General features: G+C 35.0%; 1 protein-coding gene across 6 annotated transcripts in view; it reads left to right on the forward strand.

The window, feature by feature from the left end:
- The first annotated feature begins 643 nt into the window (after positions 1-643).
- Positions 644-15,843, forward strand: part of LOC134527297 (homeobox protein extradenticle) — a 700,568-nt gene continuing 685,368 nt past the window's right edge. For 2 of the 6 annotated variants that reach the window (XM_063359847.1, XM_063359849.1), the window contains exons 1-2: positions 645-1,455; positions 1,601-1,674. In XM_063359847.1, coding sequence (XP_063215917.1) covers positions 1,256-1,455; positions 1,601-1,674 — 274 coding nt within the window. In that variant the 5' untranslated portion in view covers positions 645-1,255. Of the gene's footprint in view, positions 1,456-1,600; positions 1,675-15,843 lie in introns of all 6 variants that reach the window. The other 4 variants (XM_063359852.1, XM_063359853.1, XM_063359850.1 and 1 more) reach the window with 3 other exon arrangements.

Below are 15,843 nucleotides of genomic sequence, written 5' to 3' on the forward strand. Positions count from 1 at the left end.
TATGTGTATTGTTGTACTTTTTGTTGAATTTTGTATGGGTAGTCACGCACTTGTTGCACATTTTATGTGTTGTGCTGTACAAAAAAGTGTTGCATTTTGTATGTGCAGTACTGTACCATTGCACAATTTCTTTTATTTCCGTGTTGCATTTTGTATGTGTAGTGCTGTACACAAGAACGTGTTGTATTTTGTATGTTTAGTGCTGTACCGCTTGGCTCCGCCCACATCTTCGGGTGGGGGAAATGAAGAGAAGGAAAATAAATCTGGAATAAAGCCAACTTCAGCCTAGTATCATAACTCCAGAAAAACAGTATAACTAATGACGACATTGTCAGTTGTCATGCAACGTCATAATCGTAATTCATAAAAATACAATTTAGTGATTTAGTAGATTTAAATTTGTGTATTAATAGTTATGAATCCAGTACCGTAAATATGAATTAAAATAATTTTTAGAGTAAGTATTCAGTAGTTAAATTTTAACAGATTTTGTTTTCGTCTAAAATAATAAAATTGTCGCTCATTTGGATTTGTGGTTACTCTTCAGTCATCACGTAGAGACATGGTGAAACGATTGCTTTTTATACTGTTGAAGAAAAACACACAGTTTTTAAGAATGTAAATTAATAGTTTTAGTTTTTAAAATTTATTTTGTTTAAGAATATTATTATCAGAAAACCTACTTGCAAAAAAAAAAAAAGAAGAAGCCCATCTGCAGGTGCTTGTGTCTTACAGATGACGTAGTTAAATTGCGCGCTTTGCTTTGCGTATCACGTGGAAAAGTAAACAGGGAGGGGTAGCTCTCCTCGTGATTGGCAGCGCTTACGAGGAAAACAGACGCGGAAACTCGTCTCCCCATTGGCTGGTTTTCAAAGCCTCACTTCCTTAAATGGTACTTTGTCTGAAGGTTTTATGGCGTTAGGACGTGTAGTGGCATAGCTTTTGAATCTGTACTCCACCTCAAAACCTTACCCCCTTCCCTTTCGGAACTTTTATACTATACGCCATATGTTATAAATGTTTTCAAAACGCTGAAGTTACAAGTGAATGACTGATTTGTTGCCTAATGTAATCGTATTCGTGTTGTTTCGGGACGATATTTCTCTCGGGGAGCTCAGTGGCTTAAAGTCGTGTATGCGTAAGAGCAGATAGTGTTTTTTTTTAATATTCGAACTACAGTGACATTGAGTGGACGTGTGGATTTTTTTATATCTGTGCGTGGAAAGAGTTTGTTTTTCGTTATAGTAGAACTAGTATGGACGAACAGAGTCGCATGATGCATCCTGTCACTTCTCAAGTCGGAATGATGTCTCAACCTTATGGAATGCAACCTGTAGATCCAAACCACGGGGCTCCCACGACGCCGGATCAAGAAACTCGAAAGCAAGATATAGGGGAGATCCTTCAACAAATAATGAACATAACAGATCAATCACTTGATGAAGCACAAGCGAGGTAAGGACAGAACTTAAATCTTTGTGAGGTAATAGCTAATTTATGCGTACCACATGTGACTTTTTTTTGGGTTAAATTAGCTATATATTTAAATGTTAAATTTGCTTCCGTATGCCTCGATTGAATTTTAGGTTTTGCATTTCAGAAAGCACACCCTCAACTGTCACCGAATGAAGCCGGCTTTGTTCAGCGTCTTGTGCGAGATCAAGGAGAAAACAGGTTAGTGATTATATAATACCCTTCAGAATTACCTTTTCAATTTGATTTGTATATAACGGGCAAAATCGACAAAAAAAAAACGGGTCGAATTCACTTGCTGTTTTTTTTTTTTTTTTTTTTTTTTTAAGCTTTTAGGGCCATAAAATTCGGTATAACTTATAAATTGTGCATGATATATTGCTAGGGAATGCCCCTAATTGTATGTATCGTGCTGTAGGTGGTAGTTATTTGGGGTAATTCTAATGGAAATCCTCTGCTGAATAATTAAACTTAAATAGGTAGTCCTTACTTTCTGGAATGTTTTTGAATCATTCCACTAGAGGGTGTTGATACTTAAAATCATTCTACTAAAAGGTGTTGATACTTAAAATCATTCTACTAAAAGGTGTTGATACTTAAAATCATTCTACTAGAGGATGTTGATACTAAAATAGTTCACCATTTTAACGAGTGGTTAGGTTAGATACGTTAAACTTGTGTAGAAAAAAATGGTTGGTTAAGTTAACTATATTAAAAAAGCTTTGAAATTGGTTTGTTAAGTTAACTATATTAAAAAAGCTTTGAAATTGGTTTGTTAGGTGTTAACTACCTGAAAAATAATATTCAATAGTAAGGAGGCTTAGTTAGGTTAAGTAGGAGTAGTCTAGATCCCAATACCCTAACAATATCGATGATGTCAACAACATGGTGATGCTTAAATAATTACCACCCCCCACATTCTTACGAGTCAAACGTGGAAATATGGAGAGTTTTAGGCGGGGAGCATTCACGCATTTGTTTTGCCCAAAATAGGTTTCTTTAATAAGCTTTCGGGTACCATATTTTATACCACAGCCCTACCTATTTTAGTATAGAACACTACTGAAGGTATATTTCCTGTGGTATCATATTTTATATTATAATCCCACCCAGTTTACAATATTTTTGTGATACCACATTTTATAATTATTATTTTTCAAATTGAATTTAACGTCCCAGGTATAGTAAAGTAGGTATACTATAGTCGTAGGTACTTATTTTAGTACATAACAATTCTGTTTGTATATTTACGGTATCGGCTTCTATGTTACAGTCTCACCCAGTTTAATAAGTATATTTTGCGATACCAAATTGTATATTTTAATTATTTTCTATAATAATATAAACTCCTCAAGTTTCATGAAATAGGTATACTTAAGCCTTACTCATTTTAGTATATAACACAATACTAAACATGTATTGTGTACTCTTAATTTAATTTTCTCAACAACAATATTTTGTGCAAAACAAGCGTGTGAATCTTCCCTGTCTAAAATACATTCTTCTACTGTAAGAACTTGCATGTTGTAATTATTTCAGAATAGCCTTGTTGATGACTTCATCAATATCCCTACCATATTTCTGTGTAAACATATATCATTTTTATTAGGGACTTATCCTCACCAAAATTTTGCTTTTTTTATTGCAAAACTAACCTATAAGAAAACGAGCTGTTTTTACATTATCTTTTTGTGATCTACCTACCCAAAGAAAATATTTCACTTAACATCTCAAATGAAACACAAACACCCCTTTCACCTAACACAGCCAACAAAATGCACATAAAAACAACTACAAATCACAAATAAGTATAAGCCATAATAAACAATTTAACTTTCTTGATTTTATGGCAGTAACAATTTACTTTCAATATTTATTTTGTATATATTAAATTTATGCCAAAAAAATTATCCATTCTTTCATTTAATTCATTCCATGTCGTGAAACACAGAGCATCCTGGTTACTTCTACAATCACAACCACACATTCTTTCTACTAGTACATATTACAGAAATTTGTTGTAAATAAACACATCCTTCCTCTTCTCTCATGACAATTATACATATTCAATACATTTCTTACTACCAACTAAGTAAATACTTATTTTGTTCTTAATAATTCACTTTAATAAAATATATTCCATTCCACTTATTACTTCACTCCTTCTTGTACCATGACCACTACTATAGCTCCAAAATTCACATTATCATTTGTATTTGTTTTCACAATGCTATTGTCTTCACTGTTATCAATGTTACTATATTTTTCTTCGTTCCAACATTTATTTATTTATCATTGGTTAACTTCCATTACATCATTCATTTGCCCTTCTTTCTTTCCCACCAATAGTAAGTACGGTATTGGGTATTAAACTTATTCGTTTAAGGCACCCGCTTACCTAGCCTGTAAACAGTGGTGCTGTTTGTTTGAAACACACGTTTTTACAGAATAATATGGACAATTTTAGAAATGTAGAAATTTAGAAGAAATGACCTAATAAATAGTCTTTTTGAAAATGAATTGCACACAGAAAACAATATTTTAGTACCTCTTAAAATAGCCAAAAACCAGCTTTTCATGCTGCCATATTTAGCAAACTATTCAGGGGATATATGTGCTACTTAATGTCGTCATGCGCTGGACCTTTCTGAACACTGTACACCAATAAAATTATAGGGTCACTGCATTAAATTCAGAGATGCACGAGTACAATTGAGGCATTGTTTGCAATTATTGGTTGTCCATCACATGGTATGCTTTCGGCTGTAGACCCACCCTTGCCATGTTCACGCGGGGTGAGGTGAAGATGAGTCAAGCCTCGCCCCCCTTCTTCTCAAGATACAGGGTGTACAGTAAGCTACCACACTTGTGGGGAGGAATCACTGGACGTGGCGGGATTGTTTTTGTTCTGTCTTACATCATACTGTTCAGCTATTTCCTTGGAATATAATTTTATTTTTTCAAAGAATGATAGGGGTCATTGTTAAACAAAGATGAAAGAAAACAAGGTTGAGGTTACATACAACTCGCAAGACACGAATTTAGAAGAAAGGGAAAGTTAGATATTTTGATGGCTTGAGGTATCACTTCATATTTTTACTACTATGAATTTTTTAAAACCTATTAATGACTAAATTTGTGTTCACAGATGGCCTCTGATAGCGTAGTCAGTTACTGTGCGGCTCTAAGTTCAAATCCGGTTGAAAGGAATAGCTGTTATAATAAGTTCAGTTTTAGTAAATAATACAAGCTTCTTCCCAGTTAACAATTAGGTGTAATACAGAAGTTCAATAAGCTAGAATTACAATGAATTATGTTCACAGTGTCATGTTTGATGGATTTCCATGCTTTATTAATAAAATTAGTCTATGGTTTTCTAATATTGATTCAGCTCTTTGTACTTGAGAATTTTTTCTCCTTTAATAGTCGGTTATCAGAGACCCAGAAGCGTAACGAAATGGTTATTGTTTCATAACCAATGTATATACTGGTTATCTCTAATAGAAGAGCACAAAATAACAGGAAATTTTAAACTATTATAAATGGCTTCGATAAAACCCCAGCTTTGGACGTAATTTTTGACAAGGAATTATATTAAATACTACCCATCTTGTTAAAATCTACTTACCTTTTAATACCCTAAAGTTTCCGCACACCTTTTTAAGTTATACTTCTAAGGGATTACTAAAATATCTTAAAATAAATTATAACACTATGTATTTGTTTGTATATTTGCTTTCGTTTAAATACTTCCTACAACCTCTTTGAACTGATTCAACATTATTATTATATTATAGTGTTATTAAAAAGGTAAAAGAAAAAAATTATCCCCAGTGACAATATCAGAACCATGATCCTTGAGGTTAACAAGCAAGCACTCCACTGCTGTACTATTAAGCCAATTAGGGACTTAGAAAGAATATATTTTTACTAGTTAGTTGTAAGACGCTTAAAGCGCCCATTGAAAAAAGATGAATATAAACATATTATAATTTAATATACACAATATATTTTTTTAAAAATTGTTCTTAATAAAGAATCTCTTGAAAAACTACATTGTGTGTTAACTGTCTCTGGTCATTCAGTAATCATCCTTGCTGTGGATTTGATTCATTGTACACCTTCACTTGACTTGCAACTCTTGATCATGACAAAGCCATATACAGTTGGCATGTTAAAATACTGGGGTCTCTAAATTGATGCCAACAACTAGTCTTGTGCCTTGTTGATTGTAATAACGTATGTAGGGATTAACAGAAATTGTCAACATTTTAATATGAAAGATAATGTATCGCGAAGAGGAGTATGATGAAAAATAATTCTTTAGGTGGCATTTACTCTACGCCTATCTGTTGTGCGGCAGCGTTAGTAGTATGAAGAGCTTCTACTTATTGAGGCGTAAGTCCATCAATATTTGCAGTGATGCACTATGAGCGACATGATGTGCGGCTAATTGTTCGGGTGTCATTTGATTGATGTGTTATTAATGACAGGCAGCATTTAATGCACAAATTTTCACACGCGATTCCTTACTTTGATTTGCCCGCCACCTCTTCTGTCTTTCATAAGCCAAGCGACGTTTTCTAGAAGCCTGATCTTCATCCTTCATTATTATAACTGTAAGAAGAAAATTATGTTAATAATATATTCAACAATAAAAAATAAATTTCATTGCACAGAAAGGTCATACCAACCAAAAAGGAAAGACCATTCAAACATCTAATCACAGCAGGAAAGATCATTCAAACACAGAAGATGGTGGGCATAAATATGGAAAGATAATGTGCATGTGCGCATTGGGACATTCCATGCCATATCATCCAGGGATGTCCATACCACCATCTCAGATTTGAATGAAATTTGATACATTGTATTTTCAGACAAATAGAGGAACCCATATTTTTCATTTTTGGAATATTGGCTCTAGTTTAGAATTTAAAGCCCTTCAAAGTTTCCGTCTGTTTGGTGGAATTTTTTTAATACGCAACCAAAGTTAAGTGACACATCTTGCTTTAACTTAAATTTGTAATAACCATTATTAATGTAGAATCGGGAAATTCATCATTCTTATTCAGAATTTACATATATTTCAAATATTACTTGTAAAATTTAATTAAATGCCTAGAAGTTGTGCAATTTATGATAGAAGTGGAAAAAACGAATAACAAAAAATTGTAAACATCATTTCAGTAATCCTATTATAACTATTTTCTGTTATTCTTTACAATATGGGGCTTGATACCATTAGAAAGATAAAATTTGCTACAAAAGTGGTGAAATAAAATTTGTGGATAATATACCTTCCTTCTTTATAAAAGACAGTTCTTTGTGAAAGAAGTGGTTAAGATGATTATTAATCAGTTTAAAATTTACAAAATAATTTGTAAATTTTAAAGCAAATATGTAGTAAAATTTTTATTGCATAAATGTTTGAAATATTGATTTATCCTGGTTGAAAATGCAAATTTTTTATACTGTAATCCTATATATGAAAACAAATATATAAATGAAAAGGAGAAGAAAATGTTTGAAGAAATGTTATGGTTCAATTAATGTTTGGTCACAATCAGTTTGCATAATAATGCATCTTCTTACTTAAATGTAGTTTATGTAATATACTGCATCAACTAAATGTTTACTGTAGGGTGATCTCATAGAAGATATCAGTACAGTTTGTCCAGTGTGTCTTAGGAGCTGCTATTTTTCTGTGCACTTAATGAGTTGTCTGGGAGTGTTTAATCTATGACTGTTAATGTTGACATGTAGCTGGTTTTATTTATTTATTTTTGATAACTTATTTGCTTTGTATTTTCTGATTGAAGTGGGTAAAACTAAGTTTGTTTACAATCTACTATGGCTACCAGTTTATATGAAAAGTGTAGTATAGGTCTCTACAAATTTTGTGTACTATATAAATACATACATAGACAAGAAGATAATTCTTAATATACTTAGTTGAACTTCTTGATGAAGAAAAATAAATTCTGCTTTGATTGATAAATGGATTCACACTGCATTCAAATTCAAGCATATGTTCACACCACTATGAATCACTCATTAAATATTACCAAGAAGATTTTAAAAATTTTGTGACCCAGAAAAGAAACACACAATTGATAAAAAGTGGCATAAGACCTATATCTCTTCAAATGGCCAAAGATGCAAAAAGGAAAGCTGGTGTATTCTTAGTTCCTGAGCAAAAGCCGTGATCCAACTGTAGGACAAAGTTATTTCAAAAACAAGAGTTTGAAATTTCACAGGATATTTCTAACTAAGAGGAAGGCCCATACCCTCACAGGCTTACACCTACGAAGGAAGACCTTAGTGACTCTTTATGTATCATCATTAAAATTAAAATAACTTTCAAAGCATTCAAAATTAGTATATGGTAAAAGACAGAAGCTGAATTCAAAAAGTAAAGTGAAATAAAAAAAATAGCAGCAGTTTTGAAGCTACCAGAAGATAAATTGCTGTCTAAAGAAAGTGCTGATGAATACGTACCTGAAAAGTAGGTTATTAAGAGGAATGCAAGTGACTTAAATTTTCTAAACAGTCAGATGAAAGAAAAATTATAATATGCGACACTCATAAAGGAGAATTTGCACATTTTATCGGTTGCACCTAATTCTTGGTCACTAAAGAAAATTTAAACAGGATTCAAAGTTTCTGAGCACATAGCAAGAAAATGACGCCAGTTGGTGAAAGAAAAAGGAATTCTTTCATTTCCTGAGCCTTTTCAAGGTCAAAAATTTTTTGCAGAAGTTGTTGAAAAAGTTAACCAATTTTTATCAAGCAAATGAAAACAGCAGACTAATAATGCCAGATACCAAAGATATGGTTTGTGTACACAAAAAAGTTTTATGAACAAAACTGCCTAATACTCTGCAATCTTAGGGAACTACGCACAGCATACAGAGAGAAATTTTCTTGTGACAAAAGTAGGATATTCTAAATTCTGTGAGCTGGGGCTGAAATGTTGTGTCACAGTTGGTCAGCCAAGTACACATTTGGTCTGTGTTTGCCTAATACACCAGAATCCAATCCTTCTTTTAAGTCCTATGAATTTAGACAATTCAATGCTAAAAGGACCTTATTAATTTACTGGTGTATGGTAGTGAAAATCGTGATTCCATGTTAAAAATATGTCTTAATTATCCAAATATTGTAAAAGTACAAGAATACCTAAGAAACATTTTTACTGACTTTGATGATGATGAGGAAATTGTTTTCACAATGGGTAACTACTGATCACAGCCATCTACAAACGTTGGTCCTTGCTTCATGTGAGTTTACAGATCTGCTATTGATGAAAATAGCACTTTTAATACCACACTCATTCATCTCTAAACAGCATTCAAACTATGTGAAACAGAGGAAAGAAAACATTCAGCCAAATGAAATACTAGTTCTTTTGGACTTTGTATAAAACTTTTTTTGTTATCATTGGGTGTTCTGCTTGCACATTACATCCAGTAATTCTATACTTCAGAAAGGATGTAATATGTCGTCGTACTTTATCTCATATTACCTAAACGAAGATGTTCAAAGAAGATTCAGCTTAGTAATTCATGAAGAATTCCTTAACATTATCAAGTGGAGTATATTCGATCCATACTGTACCACGGCCAGGGGTGATCTTCGGGTCCCTATTGTCTAGACCTCGCTTATATACATGTGGCCTACTGGCATACTACATTAGTCAAAATATTGACTTTATTTAAAAATCAATTTTTTATTAGGTGAAAATTCCGGTACATTAAAGTTCAAGAAATAAAAATACACAAGTTTAAGTTTCATACATTAAGAAAGTGCACAAATGCATATAAGGTTAAAGAATGAAGCTTTTTCGTAAGCAAAGTCTTTAACCATGCACAAACTGTCTAGTTGACTCCTAGTACTGTTTCGCCGACACTGGATCCAACTAGTTCGTCGATTCTAGTTCCAACTAGTTCGCAGGACACAGGCTCAGGAACATAGGTTTCCGACTGGACATCATCTTCGGCAACGACTGCTTCGGTGGGACATGGATGACGACCTCTGTCACCATGACTGCGAAATGGCTTTGCCACGGTGATAGTTGTAACAGGTTCACTACTGAACTACGGTGAGACCCATATCGTTTGGCGTCTGCGTAGATGAATCGCAGGTTGCAATGTGTTGCAACACGTCCATGTTTAGTGTTGCATGTGCAGACGAGGCGATTACCGCGTTGATGCTAGCTGGAATGATTGTTTCTGGTCTAATGTGATAGATGACATGATGATGATATGCTTGTAGTCCTCAGCGAATCCAGGAAGCATGGACAGAGGAACACAAACTTCGAACTTTCCTTCGGAAGCTTATATTCATACTCAAGAGCCCAACCAGTCATCTTTGCAGCAGACAGTTCGTTTGGCTTGAGCGAAAGGTAATTTTTCATAGCAGATGTCTCATCTGGTCTACCTAGACTCCATTGAGTACATATGTAATGTGCTCGATTAGGTGATGAATACCATTGCAGGATATTTTCGTCGGATGCGTACCATCCGTTTTTGTCAGCGTGCCTATTATATGTAGAAAAGACTTTGAAAGTAAAATACAGATACAGTAGTGTCTCGCTTCTGGACCCCACTAGACCGGATATCCGGTTAATCCGGACGGATCTAAAAAAAATAAATGTTGTAAAAGAATGTTGTGACAAAGGAAAATTAGAAAATGCATTTCTAAGAGAGGGTCCTCTTGCCCTCAGTTGCTGGGAGTCTTACCGCTATTTTTCCACTTATCATCTGTTTTCCAAGAAGTTACTCACTCTATACCTGCAAGTTGTTTTGTTCCCTTCAGTCGATGGTTACTCGTGCTGGTGATAGGTGCTCGTGACAGTTATTTTTATTCAGTGAGAATGTTGTATTGTGTGCACTTATTAAGAGCAACGCAATGGCTACTAAACGTAAGAAAGTGACTGTAACAATGGAGCAAAAACACCGAGCCTTATTTCGTATTAATGCAGGTGAATCATTAATTACAATCACGCAAGATTAAGGAGTGGGAAAACAAACTGTTTCTTATTGGGAAAAAAATGGGAAAGAAATTGAAGATATTTTTCCAAAATGGTGAGTAAGGACAGTCTGGGTAACAGAAGCACGTTAAAAAAAACAAAAATATGAAACTTTAGACTAGGCTTTGTACATTTAGTCTTGCCAACAATGTGAACAAGGTGTTCCGCTGTCGGGCGTAACATATAAGTGTCCACACTCAAACTCGACGATAAATTAAAAGGTGACCCTGCTTTTACTGCCAGTGTGGGATGGTTATCTTGGAAAGATCGACATGGTGTTCGTGAACTTAGTGTAAGTGGTGAAATTTTGTCAGGTGATAATAGTGCAAGTGAAGACTTTAAAGTAAAACTTGAAAAGTTTGTTAAAAATAAAAACTTAGATTCTTGCCAAGTGTTTAACGCTGACGAAACTGGATTAAATTACAAAATGCTTCCAAAAAAAAAAGCATCAACATTGGATTCTGTAGCCAAAGGTCATAAGGTAAAAAAAGAAAGTAACTTTGCTTCCTTGTAGTAATGCTTCTGGCAACTTGAAAATTACACTTTTGGTTATAGGCAAATCGGCTAAGCCTAGGGCCCTTAAAAATCTTAATAGAAATGATCTTCCAGCCCAGTACACTTCACAAAAATCGGCATGGATGGACGGAAAAATTTTTAAAGCTTGGTTTTTTGAAACATTTGTTCCTAAAACAAAAACGTTTTTGAGAGACAAAAATCGCCCAGAAAAAGCTGTGTTTGTTAATTGATAATGCACCATGCCACCTGAGTGAAGAAGAATTGCGAGATGGTAAAATTTTTGTAAAATTTGTGCTACGAAACGTGACTGCTTTGATACAACCTATGGATCAAGGTGTGATTGAAGCAATAAAACGGTGTTATAGGAAAAAAAATGGATCATGTCTCTTTTAGAGCAACAAGAAGCAGACCGGTCAGCTAGTTTAATGGATCATATTAAAAAAGTGACAATGAAGACTGTCATTTACTTGGCTGCAGAAGCATGGGAAGAAATTAGGCTGTCAACTTTTCACTAAACCTGGAAACATTTGTGGCCAAGCATTTCACAGGAAAAACAGGGACAAGATGAAACTCAACCAACTTCAACTAGCTTTGATTTTGTTCATGTTTTTCAACAGTTGGAGGGTTGTGCCAACATAGAGGAGAATGACATATCAGAATGGATTAACAGTGTCAGCGGTATTGGTCATCAAATGTTATGTGAAGATGAAATCGTGGAGGCGTGCATTGCAAACTCAGCAACTGAAATAGACAGTTTGGAAGATGACGATAGTGGTACGGAGGAATCAGCAGCCCCAACTCATTGCGAAGCAAAGTGACACATCTGCTGAGCTACTGACCTTGAGGCACCTACGAGATCCAAGGCAAAACGATGGCAATCTTCATTAAAACAAAAGAATATTACAGACTTGTTCGAGTAAATTGTAATTGTTTTTAACCTTAAATGTTTTATACTTTTTAATTACATGTAGGTATCTACAATACATATTGTTTTATATATGTTACATACGTATGTACATAGTTTCTTAAGTACTTTATAATGAAACACAGTTGATTTTTAATCATAAAGATTTTGTCTTTAACCTATAAAACTAGTTTTTGATACATTTTAAAGTTGATTTAACCTATAAAACTAGTTTTTGATACATTTTAAAGTTGATTACGGTTAATCTGGACTTTCGGTGATCCGGACAAGCCTGGATTAGTGAGACACTACTGTATCTTGGTGCGGTACAGCAATGTGTACTTCTGAAGGTAGTGCGTACGGGCTTGATTAGGAAAGACTGGTATTCGTGGAGTTCCATTTTCGTAATGCTGTCTCAAAAATAATTGTATCTTCCATGTTAATGATTTCGTCTTCCATATTTATTCGGCACTTGTACAGTACTAAGAAGATACTTTATGCTGTCAGGTGTTAATGCGCCTATGTCTGGTTGAGAACTGATTTTATTCTCGACAATGCGATTTATTTTATAAATATTCAGTTTCGCAAACTTTATGCCCATCGCTTCAAGTGCAGATATAAAGTAATTTCTTTGTTTTTAAAATTCACCAAGCATCCTTGCTGGTCAAAGATTCTGAGACTTCATGTGCGCACTTCACATCGACTGGAACTTAAATGATACTTTGCGGTACTTTGATCAGTTTTTATTCTGGCAGGATCATTGGTGAAAACTCGTGCAACATTTTGTTTAGTCTTCTTTGAGATACTTTCCACTTGCCAAATTACAAGTTTATTCTTATGATATTCACAGGCAATATGTTTACTGCACGCGTAGATTCGTACGTTCTTCCAGCAGCATACACGTTTCGTTAGAATCTGAGGATCGTACTTATGGTCCCAGGTTTCGTAAAGTGGACATTTTCACTGCATGTTAGAATGCTCTTTTGAGTGTTTGAATTTCCACGCAGTTGAAAGTTTACATCCTGTGGTAACATTTCCCTGTGGTAATTTGCAATGTCGTCAATTTCGTAAGAGCCAATAGGTAACTGTATTTCTTGAGTGGTACTATCACTTTTCAGGAAGTAGATCTTACAATTTTGTCGATATTCGGTATGGCATTATATATTTGAAAATCTCTAAATACACCATTCACCGTGTCCTAATCCAAAAGGGGGGGGGGGGTGTTTTTGTGGACTGCCCGCAGCCTTAATGCGTGACATGTCAATGTAATTGTTATCGACATGACTGTTTGGTTTTCATATCTGTAAATTTATTTTATAAGCAAAATATTTGTTAGCTATATATATTTTTTTAGTTAAAAGGAGAAGGCACAAGTGACTGTAGTTTATTTGGTTAGGCAACTGTTCAGTTTGGTAATTGTAGTACAATGTAGTGGTCCGACCCAGTTACCATCTAAGTTTTGGTGGAGGTCATAGATTTCCAAAACTGAAGTGGTACTAAGCCATTTTTCCAGACTTTGTATGTGCCATGACCTGCAGACACATCTAAATTAATAATGGCACATTAACGAGTTTTGGTTTGCTAGGTTAAGTATTTTGCATAAACACACCTTGGAAATTTGATATTTTCAGTTTTCGAGTGTACTTTATTCTATCTATATTGGTAAACAGATATTTCGGCAAAGAACTTAAGTTTTTTTTCACTCTTTCTTTCTCATGCCTGGACCTAATTTGTGAGTTTCCAAGTAGTCATGTGCCTTTTTTTTTAACCAATGACAATGGCTTCCAAGCTGGCATTGTGTCGTGTATCTTTTAACTGCTTGCTCTCATTCTTCGAAGTGTTGATTGCCTGCCCGCACTATACCATGCGTCGCACCGATGAGGCCGCCGAGAGCACTCAATGCAGGCAAAAGCAAAGAAGAAATCCTCCTATAATCTTCTTGTCGAGAGTGTAATTATGCTTGACTTTTTGCATGCCTGCACCAGTCTTACGTGAATTAGTCTTTGACTTGATGGAGCTGGCTCGACGAGCACACAGTCCTAATTTAATCTTTGTCTTCATGATTTTGGAAATGCCCCAAGCCGCGATTTTCTCTCCCTAGTCCCGCGTTCGAAGATTTGCTTATATATTCGGCTTCCTGTGCCAGTATCTCATCAGCTCGTTGCCTTGATTACAGATCCTTGCTTAGGGAATAGGCAATATCTTACTGCTTGCACTTTTCGTCGAGGGAATTAATGCCCTTATCACCGCGAGGTACTTGTTTGGCTATTTTCGTTTATCAGTGAGTACACGAGCCCTGAACCGTTGTGTTTCTTGTTCTTATCTGTTAGTCTTCTGCACAATTGACCAGAAAGTATAAATGTATTTGCTTTTATACAATTTCACCACTACAATGCAAGTAATCAAGCAAGAAGTGTGTTTGCCCATGTGCATTACGCAATATGACATATTTAGTGCATGTGAATAGCGACATGGATACTGTTGCCTTCTACCATTATAATGCATAATGACGGACCTGTCCAACTGTGGAAATATGTGTGTTCTATTAACTTCTCTGGAAGAATCAAACTGTCATAGGCTCGAAAACGTGTACCTCTATTCTAAGTCTCTGCAACAGTCAAAGTACCAGTGTCAAGCTATGGTTATACGATCAGTCGATGGCCTGGAGTATTTCCCATTTAATGTTAATGCAGATATGGTTTTTCCTAGCGAAGCGAGAACCAATTCCGTGTTTGTTTTGATGATGAAATGTGTGAGAAGCAAGGTGTAATACAAGAGTACTTTTCCATGGGCAGACATGCCAAAGTAGACTGCATTTATTTGTGTCAGATGTACAATTGTATTCCAAAACATCTACGAGACAGCGTGAACATTTTAGTACTTCGCATGGATGAACTTAATTTATGTCACGTTTATGACAGTCGTTTAAATACTGACATGAATTTCCAGGAATTCAAAGATATTTGCTCCTGGTGTTGGGAAAAACGAAGATGAATTTCTAGTTATAGTCAAGGACTGGCCTCTATAGCAGGTACAGACAAGGTTTCGATCAGTTTATCATAAAACATGAGTCATATTTCAAAATTCGATCATAGCAGTTGAGACTTATGTACTGCTCTCAAGTTTCACGATGTCGATATCCGAAAATACATTTCACTACTGGCTCAAAAAGTAGAAAGTGTGAAAAACGAATTACTAGAGTACCTGCTTAGCTATCAACCAGCATGTGGAAGCCTCAGATTCTGAAATTCGCGACATGATCGAATTATCCAATTCTCAAAGACGTGATGATTTGAGGACTTTCCAGAGTAGTCTGAAATCATCACTAACTCACTTGGCACCAAATTCAGATTGTCTTGCAATATGTTTTCAGCCAGTACAATGTCGGACTTGGCCAGTGACCTTCATCGAGCTATACAGTCTGTTAGTGAAAAATATCTTCTTGCTATAGAAGTCATCTCGATGAACTTAAAAATAAGGAAAAACCAACCTTTACTGTTAAGACAGAAGTTGATGACAGAATATGAGCCAGATTGAGAAGAGGACTTAACGATTACCGAGTAAAAAACAAGAAAAAATTATAAATGAGGACACTAAGTTAATGCAATGGTCTGCTATACCTGATATCTTTTACAAGTCTGAATAATAACACAACCTATGGAGTGTACAGAAAACATAATAAGTGGTTCCTCTGTGCTCAAGAAATATACTTTTTTCTAGGAAATATTGTTTGTGTAGAAGAGTTCAAAATGCATGGGAATCCTGGTCTGTACAAATTGCGATTTCACAGGGAACCTAACGTATTCACACAAAGTTTTACAGGAGTACAAAAACTGCTTGAGCAAACCAATGCACGTTTCCGCGATAACGGTCCGGAAAGTGGCATACATAAAGACGATCATCATGAAAAAATCGA

Source organism: Bacillus rossius, chromosome 1 (genome assembly GCF_032445375.1).
Source record: "Bacillus rossius redtenbacheri isolate Brsri chromosome 1, Brsri_v3, whole genome shotgun sequence".
NCBI lineage: Eukaryota > Metazoa > Arthropoda > Insecta > Phasmatodea > Bacillidae > Bacillus > Bacillus rossius.